Below are 20,558 nucleotides of genomic sequence, written 5' to 3'. Positions count from 1 at the left end.
CCACTGGCATTAACACACTTTGCCCAAATGAGTCGGGATTTGGATTTTACTGATAAAACTAAAGTTTAGTATAAGAATCCTGCTACTGGAGAGTGGCAAGGACCTGCAGATCTGTTAACGTGGGGAAGAGGCTATGCTTGTGTCATTACAGATCAAGGTCCCCGGTGGATTCCGGCAAAATGGATCAAGCCACATCAACAGAAAGGACTTAATGACTGTAAGAGCAATGGAAAAAACAATCTTGAGGAAAGAACCAAGTGATCCACCCTCAATCCATCACCCTATTAAAATGTAAACCCTCTCAACTGTGGCACCACATATGCTGCTGTAAATTCCTCCAGCTATCTGTATTGCTTTAAAAGAATTGAAGAACTTAACAAGACGACCAATAGAAACTTGAAAGCAAAAATGGTGTGTTTTCTACAGATGAAGAGATATTTCCATCTTACAGATAATGCTCACAGATCAGCATGCTAAAGAAGTTGAAGAAAAGTCCAAAACTACATTCAGGAAACAGAAATATCAGTGGAAGTACAGAGAACTCATCCCTTCTCACCAGTATGTGTCCCTCCTAGCAACATATATCAGATTATGTTTATGGATTTCTGTATTATATTGTTCAGCGATGTAGCTGTTATTGACCTTTTGTTGTAAACTCATGATCATGGGTAAAAATATTTGTTTTCTTCATGTACCTTTAATTTTGAAAAGTGTTGCTGAAGGCTGGCTGGTCCAAAAAGAAAAAGGGGGGAATTGTAGGCACAAATGTGGTTTAGACCAGCCAGCTTGAATAAAGATGGTAAGGACAAGTTAATGCAGCTGGCAAGCTACTTCCAATTATCAGAAACAGGTGCTGCAAGTTAATCAATTGGGCCCTGGGTGATCACATGGGTGGAAGCAGCATATAAGGAAGTAGCTTTGAGTCAACTGTGCTGCCTGTGCATTACCTAGATTCTCTACATCTTTGACTAAATATAGGTTGCACTGCTGCAATGTATGAATATCTTGATAGTAGCAGTTTCTACATTATTTTACCTAATTTCTATTCTAAGCTTGCACAGTTTCTTTCCCACACACCTAGCTGCCTTCATATCTGCATTCTAATAAGGAGCTTATCCTTGACTATTCTTCGGGCCCATTGTTTACTGTCTGATATAGCTAAAGTCTGAGGGCTGTATCTGAGCCTTTGTAGCTTACGGTCTCATATAACCAGAGTCTGGATGGGCCACATGTCCATTTTCCTTCAGGTACATTGCTACACTGCTCCCCCTCTACTCTGCCCTGGTGAGGCCCTATCTGGAGTTCTGTGTCCAGTTCTGGGCTCCCCAGCTCAAGAGGGACAGGGAACTGCTGGAGAGAGTCCCATGCAGGGCCACCAAGATGATGGGGGGACTGGAACATCTTTCATAAGAGGAAAGTTTGTGGGAGCTGGGGCTGTTTAGTCTGGAGGAGACTGAGGGTGGAATCTCATTAACATTTACAAATATCTAAATGGTGGGTGTCAGGAGGATGGGGCATCCCTTTTTTCGATGGTGTCTACAACAGGACAAGGGGTAATGAGATGAAGCTGGAACACAAAAAAAAAAAGTTCCATTTAAATAAAAGAAAAACCTGGTTTACTGTGAGGGTGAGGGAGCCCTGGCCCAGGCTGCCCAGGGAGCGTGTGGAGGCTCATTCCTTGGAGGTCTTCAAGATCCGCCTGGACCCGTTCCTGTGTGACCTGATCTAGGTGGGACCTGCTTCTGCAGGGGGGTTGGACTGGATGATCTATAAAGGTCCCTACCATTCTATGATTTCCTTTTAAAACCACTAGCGCTGCCGGTGCCTCGGTGCCGCTCACGTCCGTCCTCTCCCCCCGACGGTCTCCACCTCTGCTCCCGCTTCAGTCTCCGGCGAGCTCCGCCTTCCCCCCCCCCCCCCCCGCTCCAGCTCAGCCGCCGGCTGCGCAGTCCCGCTGTCCTCGGTCTCGTCACGGCTGCTCTCCCCGATCCAGCTCCCGCTCGTTCCTCGGGGTCCGGCTCCGCGTTCGGCAGCGACTTGCCGCGGCTGCCACACCCATCCCCGCCCCGCCGCATCCTCCGCGGGCGCATCCTCAGCCAGCAGTATGTCAGCCGTGCGCAGGAAGTTTGGGGACGAGTACCAGGCGGTGGGCCCGGCTCGCAGCCGCAGAGATCGGCAGCGTTTCGTGGACAAGAACGGGCGCTGCAACGTGCAACACGGGAACCTGGGTGGGGAAAGCAGCCGCTACCTCTCCGATCTCTTCACCACACTGGTAGACCTCAAGTGGCGCTGGAACCTGCTCATCTTCCTGCTGACCTACACAGTGGCCTGGCTGATCATGGCTTCGATGTGGTGGGGCACTGCCTACCTGCGAGGTGATCTGCACCGGATGCATGATGACACAGCCCATGTGTGGCCAACGTCTACAACTTCCCCCTCAGCCTTCCTCTTCTTCATAGAGACTGAAGCCACCATTGGCTACGGGCACTGCTACATAACCGAGCGCTGCCCGGAGGGCATCGTGCTCTTCCTCTTCCAGTCACTGCTGGGATCCATTGTTGATGCATTTGTCATTGGCTGCATGTTCATCAAGATGTCCCAACCCAAGAAGCGAGCTGAGACCCTCATGTTCAGCCATACTGCGGTGGTCTCACAGCAGGATGGCAAACTCTGCCTCATGTTCCGTGTTGGCAACCTCCGCAACAGCCACATGGTATCTGCCCAGATCCGCTGCAAGCTGATCAAGGTGAGGCCTGGTACAACAGTGGGCGGGATGGGGTGCCCAGTTTATGGTGGGTTATGCAAACAAGGTGCTGGCCAAGTATAACCATGTGCCCATGGTGCAACCACCAACCCATAGTGTGAGTAGCATGGGGGAGGCCTGATCTAGGTGGACCTGCTTCTGAAGGGGGGTTGGACTAGATGATCTCTAAAGGTCTCTTCCAACTCCTACCATTCTATGATTCTCCTGAGCAGCCCAGGCTGCTGTCTTCTGGTGAGTTCTGCTCTGCCCTGTTGCTTAGCACGTGTGAGTGGATATCACCGAGGCAGTACGAAGGGCTTTGGAAAAATTTGCTGTGGCTGCTCATAGTAGAAGCCACAAAAAGAACCAAACAGGCATAGGGAAAAAGATAATCCCATCAGAGACCTCCCAGGGGCATTCCAGTGCATTGTGAGACTGGGAGGAAGGCATTTTGGTCAGGAAGGATGGATGTGTCAGAACACAGAGTAGCTGTAGGGAGGGATATTAAGGCATGTCCCTTAGCAGGTGACAGCTGGGATTAAGAAATGTATTTGTGGCGACATTAAATCAGAATGAAATCCATTTTGACTGCCTCTTCACCTTAGGGAAGCTTGAGGAGCTCTAACTTGCAGTTCCTGACCCCATGATTTCAGCCCAATATTTGAAAGACGTTATACCCTTGCTTTAGTGGAAAGGTCCTTAATCACTGACAATGGTCAGCATAATTCAGCATGCAAGGAAACTGGAATTCAAAGGAGTTCACAACAGAAAAAAGAGAGACTGTAGGGTTTGACAGACTTGGAGTTCCAGAAAGTACATCAGGCAGGGGTAGAATGAAGGAAAAACAGTGTGTGTGACACATGGTGTTGAAGCGACACAGCTCATACCAGCTATATCTTGTCACAGGAGCACACTCAATGGGGAGCATGAGAAGCTGCATCCCAGGGATGATGTTCATTTCAGAATATCATATTTGAATACCACAAATGCTTTTTATTCTCTATGGTAATCCTCTCTTGGGAGCAGCTCTTTGGCCATTTTAATCATCAGCTGAAACAAGTTGTGATTCAGTAGGTGATGGGCCAGTGCTCACTGTTGAAGACTGTTTTCCTTCTGTCTGGGTAGAACACAGATACCATTTAAAGTGGAGAATGTGCTAAGCTTCCAAAAGTGGTTGGAGATCTATATGGGAACTAGCTGTCAGGAGTGACAGTGGAGCAGTTCTAGTAGGAATTGGAAAGCCAGCTGAACCATGATTTTTGTTGCCCTCTCTAAAGTATTGAATTCAGTCAACCATCTAAGATGGAATGTAAGTCAAAGTGGAAGAACAGCAGTGTCCTAGTTGTGTTTTTACAGTGCTACTAATTCTCTGTAAACTTATTTTGCAATAAGACACCAAACACACAACCTGGTGTGCTTCCTGCTGGTGATTCTCTTGCTACACAATGCTGCTATGCAGCTGATTGGGACAGAAAACACAAGGACCTGTTTGACCATCTGATCTCTTTCATACACTAGACAATGAATCTTTGATAACTGATTTCTCTCAACCATTCACTGTACCCATGACTTGTTTTTATCCTGCTTTGTGACCTTTGGCTGTGGACACAGGGAAGTTTAAATGTTTATGTACTAGCTACCTCCCTTCAGTCTTCATTACACAGCATGGCATTAGTTTCTATGTCTTCTGTACATGGGCTTAAGTCTGTGGGAATGGCATTTACTGAAAGAGTGAGGCATGCCCTAGGATATTCAATAGATTGCAGTGGTGTCATCATGCTGTGATGGCTTTTTTTGTGTTTGACCCAGGGGACTGCCCAGCAGCATGGTGTTGTGATGTCATGGAAAAGTCTGGGGCCCTTTTTGGACTGAGTTATGGAGAGATTGCAAAACAGTTACAAGACTTAAGTGTGTGTGTGTGTTTCAGCAAAAACTCATCCAGAAACCTGACTCTTCCTAATTTACATGGAGTGCTCTAGAAGTAGGAAACACCCAAACTCCTGGGGCAAGAAATAGAAACTGGTTGGAATTGGCTGCTGAAAATGTGCATTTTCAGGTCTTGGCCTTTTCACTGTCACAGTGAACTGTAGTTTTTCTGCCTATTAATTCCTGGATCTCACTAGTGCACCTGAGTGATCTGGCAATGGCAACAGCAACCAGCATCCACCATGGGCTGCCCTGATGGATTGTGGAGTCTCCTTCTCTGGAGACATTCCAAACCCACCTGGATGAGGTCCTGCTCTGACAGGGGGGTTGGACTGGATGATCTTTCAAGGTCCCTTCCAACCCTTAAGAGTCTGTGATTCTCTATGGCAATTGGTAGTGATTTAGTAAAAAACAGTTACAATACCTATTTTTATGTTCTCTTGATGGGGCTGCAGATGTCACTGATTGATATGTCAGTGTGTAAAGTGATCTGTAAAGTGTTTCAGCTAGTATTTTGATTGAGAAAGACGAGGGATGTAAAATCATCAGAGCCTGTTTTCAATGTGTGGTAAGCAATAGTTTTAAAAATACAACTGTGAAGCACAGTAGCCATAAAACCAATGTGCTTAGGGTTATGGCCTGTTTTTTGAGCTGCACTAATTAACAGCTTTGAATAAGCTGAAAGCAAACAAATTGTAACAGAAAGTTCACAGAAGGCAGATGTCAGGCCCTTGCAAGTAAGTAAGAAGCCCTAATATATTGTGATCTCAATAAGCAGAGCACCTGGAGAAGGTGCAAACAATGTGAGGTTTGATATCACACAATTAATTACTCAGCTTGGAAGAGGCCTTGGGAGATCTGTAGTCCAACCTCCTGCTCAAAGTGGGGTGAGTTAGGAGGTCAGACCAGGTTGCTCTGGGCTTTTGCCAGTCTGGTTTTGGGAACCTTTTAGGACAAAGACTGCACATCCTTGCTGGGCAAGCTCTTCCACTGCTTAACGTTCCTCATGATGAACAAGTTTTTCTTGAATCCAGTCTGAACTTCTCTTGTTTCAGGTTGTGCCTGTTGTCTCTCTTGGTCCCTCTTTGCAGTGCAGTTACCTAATTGGTTATGGGAATACCAAGGGGTTAAAAATTCAGCAGTTTCAAGATGCAGGTGAAGCAGAGACAATCTGAAGGTATTTCAGTTGCTTAGGGATTCTTTTTTTAGAAAAATACTGATCAAATCTAAGTCCAAGGCAAAACTGCCAGCTTCAGCTTGCTCTCAGGACTAATAGACAGAGTTTCCAAGCAATGGAACCAATACATTTGTCAATACCAATGCAACAGAATAAGTTAACACAGGCTAAAACTATGTAGTAATTACAGAACAAGCTACATTTATAGCTACATTTATAATCAATAGTCAGCTCCTGAAGAGTTCAGTGCTTTCTAATCAATCAATAAGCAGAAAGGATTATAAATAGACTCTGCAAAGCTTCTCATTTAAATAGGCAGTTTCCACCAGAGGCCTTCAAAGCCATCAACTGAGGAGCTGCCTGGCTGATGTTAGTTTTTAGCTATACTTTGTATACCAGGAAAATTTAGAGAGGCAAGCCATCATATCAATATATCCATTGGACCTGTGAAATTATGTGAATAAAAATGGGACACTTGGGTTAATCATGATCATAAGTTCATTGTGAAGATCAACATACAGCAGGTGGTACATGCCCATGAGTTAGTACATCCCAGTGGCTGCCAAACAAATCAGTGCCATAGACAAATACAAAAGATGAATTCAGGCAATGGGTTAAGATGTGCCTGGCTTGTAGATTTTGTTGTCATTAAGGGGACTTTTGATGCAGGGTGTTCATAGTGAACATCTGTTGTTAAGGTGTGTAGTGTGGCACTCAAAGTTTTTGTCAAAATATAGAGATATCTCTTCTAGTAAAGTTTTTAGATGAGGGTGTGGAGTCTCCTTCCTTGGAGGTCTTCAAGATCTACCTGGACATGTTCCTATGCGACCTGATCATCTTAGAACCTGCTTCTGCAGGGGAGTTGGACCAGATGATCTCTAAAGGTCCCTTCCAACCCCTACCATTCTATGATGAGACCTAGTGGCATAAAAGAAGTCAAAATTGGTCATATATAGCAACCTTATAGTATTTAGCATTACTTTTACCTCCATTGTGAAGACCTTAGAGCTCAGATATAGATGATAACGAGCCAAGATGTAGTTTATAATATCCTGAAAGAGGCAGGTTGAAACTTCCTTGCATTGATTTGAACCTCCATTGCATTGATTTCATGTTTTGCCTCACACAGTGATTGCTAAATGCTTTTTTCACCTTTAGTCCCGACAGACACGAGAGGGAGAATTTCTGCTGCTAGATCAGTGTGAACTGGATGTTGGATTTGGAACTGGAACTGATCAGCTGTTTTTAGTTTCCCCACTAACCATCTGTCACAAAATTAACTCCAAGAGCCCCTTTTTTTGTCTCTCACAAAGATCACTAAGAAGCAAGCAATTTGAAATAGTCGTCATCCTTGAAGGAATCGTTGAGACCACTGGTAAGATTTGGAATATTATGAATGCTCTAATTTTTAGTCTCTTGTTTTTTTCAGTCCTGATATATTTAGTGAGGCAGCTGTTAATCCTTTCAGGATGCTAATCCTGGATGCTCCAGTGCGTTCTGCCATATGCTACAGAGCTTCAGTGGCCTTTAACTCTAGCCAAGAGGAGATGTCCATTCCCCAACAGGCTCTGTGTTACTGATGCCCAAATATATCCAAGAAGAGATGTACCCTGTCACTCTTTAAATATGGCATGTAGAGGAGGAGTACAACACCCTTAGGAGCCTTCTCTTTTAAAGACCACTATTCCAAAAGAAATTGAACTGGAAAAAGTTGCCAGTGCTGCAAAATTACTTTTAGACAGTTTTAGAATACAAATACAGACCACATAGTCCCAAAGATTGCAGGAGCACATGGTTATCGGCAAATATGAGCAGGACTTCGGGGGTTTGAAACTTATTCTGTAACTTTGGTGGTGTCTGGATGACAACTGACTTCATGACCTTGTTTTTGAGGACTTAATTGTTATGAATCCTGTGACAATGTAAGCAGCACTGTGCATACTGTTAAAGTCCAGACCATTCAGTAGCTTCATTGATATTCTGATCTTCCTCTGCCTTCAAGGATTTGTTCAGTTTTGATTAATCAAAGAGCATTCTTATCCTTCTTTCAGTTAAACTCCATGGACTGTCAGATTAGCTACGAACAATCACTCTATTTTGTCATCAGTGCAACTGATTTTTGTCTATCAGCCTTACCTCTTTTTTTTTTTTTTTTGTTCCATATGCTGATCTACTTGCTCAGATTAGAGTGTCATCCTCATGCTTCTGTTTCCATAGGAATGACGTGTCAAGCCAGGACTTCATATACAGAAGATGAAGTTCTTTGGGGTCACAGATTCCTCCCAGTAATGTCCCTAGAAGATGGCTTTTTCCATGTTGATTACTCCCAGTTTCATGCCACGTTTGAAGTCCCCACTCCTCCTTACAGTGTGAAAGAGCAAGAAAAGAACCCGTCCCTATCATCTCCTTTGAGTAGTCTTGTCAATAACAACAAAACCAGAAAGGAACAAGTCTGTTCACTTGACTGTATTGATATTGCAGGAGAGAAAAACAAGCTCCCTTATAAACTTCAGAAGATTAGCTAGAGAAAGGAAGACCTTCCAAGAAGAGCCCTGAGAATGACTTGCAGTAACACACAGAAGACTTGCAGTACTGGAGATCTCTTGAAAATTCAAGAAATAAGTCCTATCACTGATGGTGAAGACAGTGCTGACAGCATAAAAGCCTTAAAAATAAATGCCAGGGCCTTGACTCAATCTATTAGTGATCTCAAGTTAGAGAAGAATCCTCCAAGTATTTGTGCTCTGGAGATGAAATTGGAAGATAATTTTTCTGCCAAACTTCAAAAAATGAACTCTGAACGCCTCTCTTAAAAGCAGAAGCAACAGGAGTTGTTGCTGATAAACTGCACTTGAGACTGCTGATCTCAAGGAGTTGTCTTACAGTACAGTTATAATTTGGTTTTGCCACTTTCAGGAAGAAAAATCCTTTTTGTATACATGTCCTGTACAGATCCAATTTAGGTAGCACAGTAGGACTTGGAGCGGCAGGAAGGTTAGACTGTGGTACCAAAGAGATCACTGCCCTGATGGCATTTATTGGCATGCTCGTTGCAAATCTACATTGTCTTCCATATATGCAGATGCATTTTCACAAAGCAAGGACCAGATCCTTAGTTGCAGAGGGAAATGTTCAGAGGTAAAGCCAAAAAGAAAAGGTGCAAAACCAGCTGAAACAGTTTTGCGCAGCTTGGATCTTGGATGATTCCAGAACACAGGAAGAATCTGTGCTGCTGTTTGGTCATATTCCAGTTCTCTCTCAGTGACCCTGCTGGAAGGTGGCCTTCCTGTGCAGCTTAGTGACATGCAGCCTTCATTCTCAGTGACTGTGACATGCCACCCATGTCCCCAGAGTCTCATTCATTATCATTCAGGTCAAGGAAGCAGTTTGCCGTAGGCATTTGTGTCCTCTGACTCACACGAGCATCCTTTATCCTGTCCAAAACTAGACCCCAGCATTCCATCAGGTAGAATTTTAACAACTGTATCACCACTCACTGTGAAGGGAGTTTGACGTCAGTAGCTAAACTTTAATGTCCCAGACCACAACTTAATGCAATTTTAGTTTGGAGACTCCTCATAAGTAAATAAAAGCAAAGAAGATGATGCTCAGGAATGGGCAGTGATATGGACACAGCTCAGAAGTTTACTAATGAAGAGTAGGGGATTTTGATGTTGCTCATTTTTTTGTTGCATTTTCCTTCTCCATTGCTGGATGATTCTCAAAAATGTTGTAAATTTGATGTTTATAATATGCAGCTTATCACAAAATCCCAGAATTATGTGGGTGGGAAGGGCCCTCCAAAGCTCATCCAACCCAATCCCCTGCTAAAGCAGGTTCCCCTCGATCAGAGGGCACAGAAAACGTGTCCAGGTAGATTTGGAAGGAGCCTCCACACCCTCCCTGGGCAGCTTGCGCCAGGGCTCCCTCACCCTTCCAGTAAAGTAGCTTTTCCTTATGTCTAAGTGGAACTTCCAGCTTTCGTCCATTACCCCTTGTCCTCTCACTTGAGACACTAGAAAAAAGTGTTGTCCCATCTTCTTGACATCCACCTTTCAAATACTTTTAAGTGTTAATGAGATCCCTCCTTAAGTCTTCTCCAGGCTGAACAGCCCCAGGTCCCACAGCCTTTTCTCCTCACAGAGATGTTCCAGTCCCCTCAGCATCTTGGTAGCCCTGCACTGGCCTCTCTCCAGCAGTTCCCTGTCTCTCTTGAGCTGGGGAGCCCAGAACTGGACACAGAACTCCAGATGAGGCCTCACCAGGGCAACTTATTGCAGGGTAGAAATGTTTTAACAAAAATATATGAAGACACTGAAAGAAAAGGCAGTGCAGGTCTGTAAAGTTGAGTGTGCAGCTGAGAGAGAGAGCTTTGATGGGTGTCTCTCAAAGTGCTTTTTGTAATAATGGTGATTTCCTTTCAATTGTTCAATGAACATTTTAGATCACCTCTGGACTATGGCAACTGTTTCTGTAGAAATGACCAGGAAGATATCAGTGAAGAGTTAACACAGAGGTGTTGGCATTTTAATTGTTGTCCAGCTCTTTCTAAGTGACTTGTCTTGAAAAGAGGGAAAAATGTTCTTCTAGTTTTAAACCAAATCATGCAAATCAATTGGCAACACATGCTTCAGTGACTATAACAGAGAGATTGAGATATCCAAGCCAGGTGGGGCTTGGCTTGCACAAATCACTAGTCCTTGCTTTTTATCTCCTGCCTATGGTGTGAAACTGGAAAATGATCTTTTAAATTAGAGTAGGATTTGTTTGTTGGTTGTTTTCAACATGAATTTCAATGTGATATATGTGCTGAAATATGTTCTTTTCATGTATGAAATGTATCAGTGTGGGATATTTAGATGACAGAGTGAAATCTTGATGGATGGTGACTCTCCCCACTCTTCAAAACACACAAAATTAGTATAAAATACAATTATATCCACCTTGGGCCTCAAGTGTTCTTGTGAGTCAGTCAGCTCAGAGGGCATTTCTGATGACACACAAACAATGAGCTAAAGTACCTTGTATTTGCCTTTCCAAATAGATATGTGGAAGACTGTTCTGCATGTTATGCAGCTGCCAGACCAGTAAGGCAGGAAGATTCTGTGCTGGGCATTCTGGAGAGTGGTCCTCTGCTATTTTCAGATTTTCCTAGTCCTAGGCTGATGCTATAGCTGCAGAGATGATGTGGTCATGGCCCCCTGAGACTGTACTAAGTGGAATTTTCATGCTCTAAATGTATCTTATGAGAGCCTGCAAGCTGTTTTTATACTGTGCTGCTGTGACAAAAATAATCATTGGAGTATTTCTGGGAACCCTGTGACAACTCTGTTCCTATTGTGTGGAGCAGAAAGGTGCCTTCCTGAGACTGAGGGCTCCAGCACTCTGCTCTTATAACAGTATTACTCTTTTTCCTTAAGGAATGTGTGTGATCTGAAGAGAGTAAGGATGAAGAAGTAGGAAAGCAAAGTCTTAGAAGCAAAATTATACAACAGAGTGTCCAAAATCATAGAATTGTTTTGTCTGGAAAAGACCTTTAAGCTCCTGGAGCCCAAGCCCTGCCCTCACACAGCCCAGCCCACCACTAACCTATGGCCCTCAGCTCCATGGCTTTGGGACCCCTCCAGGGATGGGGACTTCCTCACCTCCTTGGGCAGCCTGGGACAGGGGCTGACAACCCTCTCAGGGAAACAGTTCTGCCTCAGCTCCAACACCCCCATTCCCTCAGCCCCTCCCCAGCACCCTTGTGCTCCAGCCCCTTCTCCAGCTCCTCTGCCCAGCTCTGGCCATGCTCCACCCCCTCAGTGTCCCTCTGGCCAACACTGAGCACAGCCCTCGAGCTACAGCCTCCCCAAGGCCCAGCACAGGGGACAATCTCTGTCCTGCTCCTGCTGCCACACCAGTGCTGAGCCAAGCCAGGATACCACTTGGCCTTCTTGCCAACCTGGGCACGCTGCTGGCTCCTGTTCAGCTGCTGTCAACCAACATTTCCCATGCTCTCCATCTCCTCTGCTCCAAGCCCCTCAGATGAGGGAGGAGGGTCCCCAGCTCTGTCTGGTCTGGGAAGTCACCAAGCAGCCCCTGGTGGCTTCAGAGCCGTCAGTGACCCAGGGCGAGCCTGAGGGTCTGCCCGAGCGCTGGCGCTCCCTCAGGGGTTAGAACAGGGGCCGTGCTCAAGGCGGGTCCTGGAGAAAGCTCCGACAAAGGTCACAGGCAGTGGGCTGAGGTGCTTGGAGGCAGCGGCAAGGCGCGGGCGGTGTGGTAAGGTGCGTGGGGCGGCTGAGGGAGCGCCAGCCGCTCCGCCCCGGGCTGGGCGGGACGCGAGGCCGGGTCAGTGCCCCTCAGCGCCGCCGCCCGAGGGCTGCGCTCCGGGACGGGACACGCGCGTTCCCGGCGCCGTTTTCTGCGGGTCGTTGCGGGCCATGACGTCAGAGAATCAATCATAGAATAGTTTCGGTTGGAAAAGGCCTTTAAGCTCATGGAGTCCAAGCCCTGCCCAGCCCACCACTAACCCATGGCCCTCAGCACCTCAGCTCCAGGGCTTTCGGATCCCTCCAGGGCTGGGGACTCCCCCATCTCCCTGGGCAGCCTGGCACAGGGGCTGACAACCCTCTCAGGGAAAAAGTTCTGCCTCAGCTTCAATCTCAACCTCCCCTGGGGCAACTTGAGCCCATTTTCTCTTGTCTTAATCATTCATTACTTGGCAGCAGAAACTGACCCCCACCTCACCCCAACCTCCTGACAAGGAGTTGTAGAGGGTGCTCATGTCTCCCCTCAGCCTTCTCTTCTCCAAACTAGTCCTTCATTATCCCTCTGGTCGCAGTCCCTGTGCCTCCCAAGACACCACCTTTTTGTATCACACAAAGTCTGTGGACTTCAAGCCTCTTTCACTCTCAGACATCCATCCACAGGCTCTGTGTGTCTCAAAGTACTCTTATAATCCTCTCAGCCATCTAAGTTGTCTTCATTTGGTCCCCAGCCTCCTAAGGATATCTGTATTCCATTCAGCGGCCCAATCAGGACTCCTTTAGTGGTGCCACAATGCCTATTGATGCCTTTGAGGTGCCCTTAGTACACTTTTAGTTTTGTAGCAGACCATACATCCCTCATTCCCTCAGAAAACTTCCCAAGTCCATACCTGTGACTTAGCACAGTCATTCTGTCCTCTCCTTCCTCTAGCTATGCCTCTATTCCTTCCCTGGCCCTCTGATGACATGTTTACTTGGTTTAGATCCCTTCTGGATTTAATCTTCATGTCCTCAGTCCTTTTTCTGTCTCTCTGGCTCTCTCAGGACATTTCTCCTCCTAGTCACCATGCATCCTAAGACTTTCCTTGTGCTCCATCTTGTAACGCTTTAGGTGGGTTCATTTTTGAGCTATTGAGCACCCATTTGCTCTTCTGTGCTAAGACCTACCTGTTCAGTCCCAGGGCCTCCTGAGATCATCTATATTCTGCTCAGATAATTACTGTCCTGATTTCAGCTGCGATAGAGTTCATTTTCCCCCAGTTCTGTGGTTTGGATTTAGTGAGAGAATAATACTGATAACAACACTGATGTTTTAGTTGTCCCCAAGTAGCACTTATAAGTGAAGAACTCTTCAGTTTCCCCTGCCCTGCCAGCATGGAGTGGCTCAAGAAGCTGGGAGGGAGCATGTCCAGGAGAGCTGACCCCAACAACTATAGCTACAGGGCTAGTCCATACCACAGATGTCACGCCCAGTATAGAAACTGGGTGGAACTGTCAGGGAGAGGGGATTACAGCTGAGGTGTCAGTCAGCAGATGAGAAGCAGTTTGTCATGGTTTAGCAAGGAGCAGCTTTTGCTTGGTAACAGGGGGAGCAAGTTGCAGTGAAGACCTGGTAAAGAGTTTTTGGACTCTTTCCCAGCTCCTGGGTTCACACCCACCTCCGGCCTGGCTGGGCCAATCTGACGCCTATGCAATCACTATTTTAGGAATTTGAAGTGCTGGCAGGAGGTGTAAGAGTGGTACAAGATAGAGGCGACCATGCGGACCCTACAGTCAGACAAGGAGGAAGGAAGGAGAAGCACTAGACCAGAGACCTCTCTGCAAGCCGTGGCGAGAATGCAGGCTGTACTCCTGCAACCTATGGAGGGCCATGGCAGGACTGAGAGTTGCCAGCAGCTCTGTGTGAGTGCACCCGGACGGGCGAGGGACTGTCTGGGGAGACAGCCATGGCACAGGCTGTGCTGGAGAGCCTGTGCGCCGCAGAGTAGACCCACATAAGAGGCAGAAAGGAGTTGCAGCCTTTGGGATAAATGCGCGTTGGAGCAGCCTGTGCAGGGCTGCGGTGTGTGTGGGGTACCCCACGGACTTGCAGGGAGGACTGGTGCGGAGCCCACCTGTCCTGAGGAGGGACAAATGGCAGAAGCTATCGGGAATAGACTGACTGAATCCCCCACTCCCTGCTGCCCCTGGGCCGTTCATGGGGGGAGGAGGTAAAAACACCGGGATCAGGGCAGAGGGGAGGTGTGGGAAGAAGATGTTCTTAAAGGACTGGTCAGACTCTTCATTGTTGTACTACACTGTGTTGTTTTATTTTGGTTATGTTTTGGAGTTTTATGGTTATGTTTTAGTTGATGTTGCATTAAATTATTTTCTGTTTTCTTCCCCAGGCTGAGTAACTTGGTCTGTTTTGTCCTGAACCTTAAGCGGCAATTAAGCTCTCCCTGCCATTTGGCAATTCTCAGCCTCTTCGGTACTTGAGGCTAATCGTGGTCTTTTGTTCCCTGATGGGCCTAAACCAGGACACAGTTGCATTGGACATCACTTGTGGGACTTTCCTCCCTCCTTAAGTTTTATTTTTCTCTTTTTATTATATCTCTTTTCATTATAATTATCATTATATGTCCTGTTATTGTTGTATTTGCTTTCATTTTAGTTAGAAAACTGGCTGCAGGTTTTTTAATATTGCTTTTCCTGGCTGCTGTTTGATCATCACTTTAGTTCCTGGTGGGTTAGAAAATGAATCACTATAATCCACATCAACCTCTTTCTTTCTGAGCAGAGAATTGACACAGTTAACTGACTGATCCTCACGGGGTTGATGCTGTCCTGATAAACTTTACATGGCACTGATATGGAGCTTTATAGTGACATGTATTAATAAACCAAATGACTTGCGGAATCAAACTCTATAACTCAAAGAATTATAAAGAAGGTATGTTTATTTGGCGCCGGGCACACCACCACAAACGTGCGCCCCCCCCCCCCCCCCCCGGCAACTTACTTGACTTATATTTGTTACAAAGTTACAAAATCATATGATGACATTATCCGCCTAGACAAAGACACAACCTGTGTTCGCTCACTAAAGACCATAGTAAGTAAGTGGGAATGACTAATTTTCGTTGTGGGGTACCAGCCCACAATCCTTCCTCATTATATGTGCCCTCTAGATCTGTGATCAATTTCTTATCCTTTTTAGTATAATTAGGCTTACCTTCTGAAAGCTTCCTTATTCGGAACTTTCACTCTGAATACCGGACGGCGATCACCTCAAGGAAGACGAGAGACCAGCTTGCTGCAAACGCACGAGGTGGCTTTATTTCGGAGCTCCGGGCCGTCTCATACATCACGCAGGAGATAGAGGAGGCGACCACGAGGCCCCGGCGGGGAGGGTTTATATAGAGAGGGGAGGAGAGCGGAAAATTCCAGCACATCTGCACATCAATAGTGTGGGGAAGGAGAGTGGAAAATCCCAGCACACCTGCGCAGTTCCATTAGATACAAGCCCCAACCATACCGAACATGCCCAAACGAGCCAAAACCCAAACAAGCCCCAACCCAGGTCACCCTGATAGCGTGGGGGGGAGTAATGTCCTTAGTTTTACCCTGCAGTTTCTGACGCCATTTTGGTTCAAATTTTTTTTTTTCCTTTCATTCCCCACTCCTTTTTGTTAATAATTCTAATCTTAGAATTCATGTTCACGCTCCAGGGTACTTGAGTTGGGCTTATTACCAATCCTATCATCTAACAAGAACAACTAATCTACTAATTATTGTAACAAAGCAAAGCTGGAGACCAGGTTGATCAGTGCGAGCCATCCACGCAGATCCCCAGTCTCTTGTCAAGCCTTTTCTGACAGAGGTTTTCAGGCTACTTCAGCCCTCTTCTTATGTAACCTTCTCCCATAAGTCGGCTGATGCTGCGCTTTTCTCTGGCAATGATTCCTAAAATATACTTGTAGACAACATAAATCATAGCCACTAATACAACAAACATAATCACATCTTGGATGACCGAAGAAATCCACCCGGTAACGTTGAGCCCTAGTGAATCAAATAGTGCACCCACCCAATTTTCCCGAGCCTCTTCTTCAATCTCCTTGGTTTCAGTTTCAACCTTTTCTAAGGCTCTAATTGACCTTTCTATTTGTTGGCATTGCGTAACTAGAGCAGCGGTCCCGGTTCCTGCCCTGACCGCTCCTAACCCTAATGAGGTAGCTATTGGAGGCAGTGGGGTAGCTGTTGTTATAGCAGCAATAGGTTCTCGCTTGGTGCGATACATTCTTGGAAACTGGAGACCAGGTAAGACCCTTTTCACCTAGGTTCAAGATTCCCGGATTGATGTCGCCTTACCAGCACCGTGTCCCCGACTTCAAATTGATGAGGAACTGCAACGTCACCTGGAGTATAAACATCTTTCAATTGTTTTCAAATCTCCTTCCTAACTATTTCCAGCGCCTTCAGTCGGGCTACGAGAGGGAGAGGGGGAACAGTATCATCATCAGGACGTGCCCAGCTCCCCAAAGTCTCATTAATGGGCGGGGGCGCCCCATACATAATCTCAAAGGGGGTCAACCCCGTGGGTCCCGGGGTATTTCGCGCGCGGAAAAGAGCAAGGGAGAGAAGGGCTGTCCAATCACCCCCGCCGGTCTCTGTAACCAACTTAGTTAAAGTCTCCTTTATAGTTCTATTCATCCTTTCTACCTGTCCTGAACTTTGGGGCCGGTAAGCACAATGAAGCTTCCAACCAATCCCCAATTGTTTGGCCAGCCCCTGACTTACCTGGGCGACAAAGGCAGGTCCATTGTCTGACCCAATTACCTTGGGGACTCCGAACCGAGGTAGAATTTCTTCTAAGATTTTCTTGGCCACCACCTGAGCCGTTTCTTTTCTTGTTGGAAAAGCTTCTACCCAACCTGAAAAGGTATCTACAAACACTAGCAAGTACTTATTACCATATTTGGCAGGCTTCACCTCAGTGAAATCAATTTCCCAGTAAGAACTGGGGCGGTCCCCCCGCAATCTGGTCCCTTTGGGTCCCTTGCTGGACCCGGCGTTATTGGGATTTAGTTGCCAAGACAGTCATTTTCTCAGGTCCCAAGTGGGTCAATTGGTGGATACGAGTAAGGTAGGCCACACTCTCTTCTTCAGACAGGATGACCTTTTCTCTGGTTTCTGAGCTTCCCACCGAGGTGAGTTCTTTGATTTTGGTCAGTAGGATCATGGGTCCTTGGGCCGCCTCCTTGGCATGTTTATCGGCCATTTGGTTCCCTTTTGCTATAAAGTCTGTTCCTTTCTGGTGCCCAGGACAGTGTATAATGGCTACCTTCTTCGGAAGATGGATGGCTTCCAAGAGGCTTAGTATTTCCTCCTTGTTTTTTATGTCTTTTCCCCCTGAGGTTAATAGTCCTCTCTGTTGATAGATGGCACCATGTACATGTGCTGTTGCAAAGGCGTACCGGCTATCTGTGTATATGTTAATCAGTCGCCCATCTGCCAATCTTAGGGCCTGTATCAGGGCTATTAATTCAGCCTTCTGTGCTGAGGTCCCTTCAGGCAAGGCGCTGGCCCATACGACCCTCTTCCCATCTACCACTGCTGCTCCAGCCCTTCGCTTACCTTCCACGAGGTAGCTACTCCCATCTGTGAACCACGACTGCACCCCTGGCAAGGGCTGGTCCGGGAGATCTGCCCGAATACCAGTCTCTTCCGCCAGTATATTCTCGCAGCTGTGGACAGGAAGATTCCCTACCTCAGGCAGCAGGGTGGCCGGATTCAGGACAGCCGGAGGTGCAAAAACGATACGATCTGTTAACAGCAGGCTTTGATAATGGGTAAATAGGCCACTGGGCGTTTCCACGGACCAAGGGCCTGAGTCAGAACCCCTCGGGCAATCTCATTTATTTTTTTGTCTGGTGGCCCCAATTACCAGAGTCTGTTTCTCTTTTGTTTTTCCCATTGGTTTCTTGAGTACAGAATATTCAGCTCCTGTATCGATCAAGAAGTTAACAGGAGTCCCCCCCACACTTAAGGTTACCTTAGGCTCGGGGAGGGGGGCCGAGCCCCGTCTCCCCTAATTTTTCATCTTCCAAGGTCATGACTTTCAACCCTTTCTTCTTAGGGCATTCTCGGGCCCAATGTCCCTTCTTTTTGCAAAAAGCACATTGATCATTTTCCAAGGGCGCCCGTCCTCTTCCGGGTCTCCTTGGCCCCTGCCTTTGACTGCCGCCCAGGTTCCCTCCCTGTCTGGATCTCTCTGCTCCTTGTCGCTTTCCCTCTTGTATTACTGTACTTAAAATCCTAGTTAAATTCCTATCCTGACACTTCTGTCTTCTTTCTTCTGCTTCCTCCCTTTCCTTTTTTTCTCTCTCTTGTTTCTCCTCCTCTGTTTCTCTCTTATGATATACTTTCTCAGCCTCTTTTACCACATCCCGAAGAGTATAGTCCTGTAACCCTTCTATATGCTACAATTTTCTTTTTATGTCTGGGGCAGACTGCCCAATAAATGACATAATAACAGACGTCCTCTGCCCTTCTGATGTCGGATCAAAAGGAGTGTATATCCGATAGGCTTCCATAAGCCTCTCGAGGAACACAGAGGGAGGTTCGTTAGAACCTTGCATAATTTCCCTTACCTTAGCCAAATTAGTAGGTTTCCTTGCAGCCCCCCCTAAGTCCTGCCACCAGAGCCCGGCGATAGATGGACAGCCGTTCCCTACCTGCTGCTGTATTATAGTCCCACTGCGGCCGTGTCAAAGGAAAAGCCTCATCGACTTCTGCCGCCGTCAGCGTTGGTCGCCCGGCAGGATCACAAACAGCTTTTCGCGCCTCCGAGACATTTTTTTCTCTCTCTTCGGTGGTAAAGAGGGTGTTTAGTAATTGCTGACAGTCGTCCCAAGTCGGTTGATGGGAGTACATCAGAGATTCGACTAAACCTGTAAGAGCAGCAGGATTCTCCGAAAAAGGAGAGTGATTAGTTTTCCAATTATATAGATCAGATGAAGAAAAAGGCCAATATTGCAACACCTGCAACTCATTTTGGTCTGCCGGGGGTGGCCCAACCGCTCGAAGAGGCAAAGTGACGGTCGAATCAGGCCCACCCGCCCATGTCCCCCTCCTGCTGCAGGTGCCGGCCGGCGGTCCCCCGGCAGGCACTTGAGGATGGGGGGGTTGATAAAGAGGGGGCTGAATTGGTTCCGGCGGTGGCGCCATTCAGGAGGCCCTTCTATTTCAGGGTAAATTTTGGGCGGTTCTTTTTTACTTTTCTCACTTTTCTCCTCATTATCTCGGTCAGCCCTTTCCCCAGTATTTAATGTCAAGGCACTGACTTCTGCGGGTAAATCCATTAATCCCCGGGAGGGGAGAAAAGGTCTAACCCAGTTAGGGGGGTAGAGAACCAGGTCTTCCCATACTGAGATGTAAGGTTCCTGGTCCGGGTGCCCTCCCTTGATAATAGCCTGGACTGCTCGAATGGTTGTGATATCAAAAGTACCAGTCCGAGGCCAGCCCACTTTAAAGGTGGGCCATTCGCTTTCACAATAGACTTGCCATTTTCCCTTTTTTACAATTAAAAAAAAACCCCCCTCCTCTAGCCCTAACGTCCGCCCAATGGTCCAGAGTCAAAGATAAAGGAGTAGATTCAGCTTGACCCATTTTACTCCAATAAAAACCGAGACTTCCTAGCACGAAAACAAAGAAAAACACTAACACCGAGCCTATTTCCAACCAACTTTGTTTACACTCAGACAGCAAAGACTGAAGCATTACTTCAGATGGCCTGAGGCCTCTCCTTCCCATTCAACAAAGACCACAATCGCCTGTTAAATACTGATACCGACACCTCATTAACAGAAACAAGACCACAGAAACAAGACCAGTGGTTCACTGAATTCCGGGCAGTCAGACCCTCCTGACTCCCTTCCACCCTTGAGGCGTAAACAAGACCACAGAAACAAGACCAGCGGTTCACTGAATTCCGGGCAGTCAGACCCTCCTGACTCCCTTCCACCCTTGAGGCGTCCCTCAGGGCTGCAGCCTGCGGTTCCGGACACGTCTATCCCCGCAGTCACTGAGTCCTCACGGTCCTCAGTGACAGCTGCATCAAAATACCAACGGGATCCCAAATCACCAACACGCCAAGTGAACCAAAAGTGGGACTTTAACCCACGAGTGGGACTTAAACCCACAACCAGGGGCGGGACTCTAACCCACGATCCCTGTCCTCAGACCAGTGTCGGGTATTTTGCTTCCTTCAAACAGATCTTATTCTTACAGGCTAGATTACTTCGTTTTTTTTTTCTTTTCGCAACTATTCTCACGCTGCTCGGAACGACAACAAAAATGAATAAGTCCTGCGATCCAAACTCCCAGTCGTATACAAAATAAACAACACTCACTAAAACATTCAAAGAGATACAGACCAGCCTTCCAAAATATACACGAAACAGACCCCCAAGATATAGCT

At 46.8% G+C, this 20,558-nt stretch overlaps 1 protein-coding gene across 1 annotated transcript; it reads left to right on the top strand.

Moving 5' to 3' along the window:
- The first annotated feature begins 2,104 nt into the window (after nt 1–2,104).
- On the top strand, nt 2,105–8,371 carry LOC104554961 (G protein-activated inward rectifier potassium channel 1-like). The gene is made up of 3 exons (XM_010198180.2): nt 2,105–2,746; nt 7,005–7,221; nt 8,064–8,371. The coding sequence occupies exons 1-3, from the start codon at nt 2,105–2,107 to the stop codon at nt 8,369–8,371; spliced, it is 1,167 nt and encodes a 388-aa protein (XP_010196482.2).
- The last annotated feature ends 12,187 nt before the right edge of the window (nt 8,372–20,558 follow it).

This window comes from Colius striatus, chromosome W, assembly GCF_028858725.1.
Source record: "Colius striatus isolate bColStr4 chromosome W, bColStr4.1.hap1, whole genome shotgun sequence".
NCBI classification, from domain to species: domain Eukaryota; kingdom Metazoa; phylum Chordata; class Aves; order Coliiformes; family Coliidae; genus Colius; species Colius striatus.
This window is presented reverse-complemented; position numbering and strand designations above follow the sequence as displayed.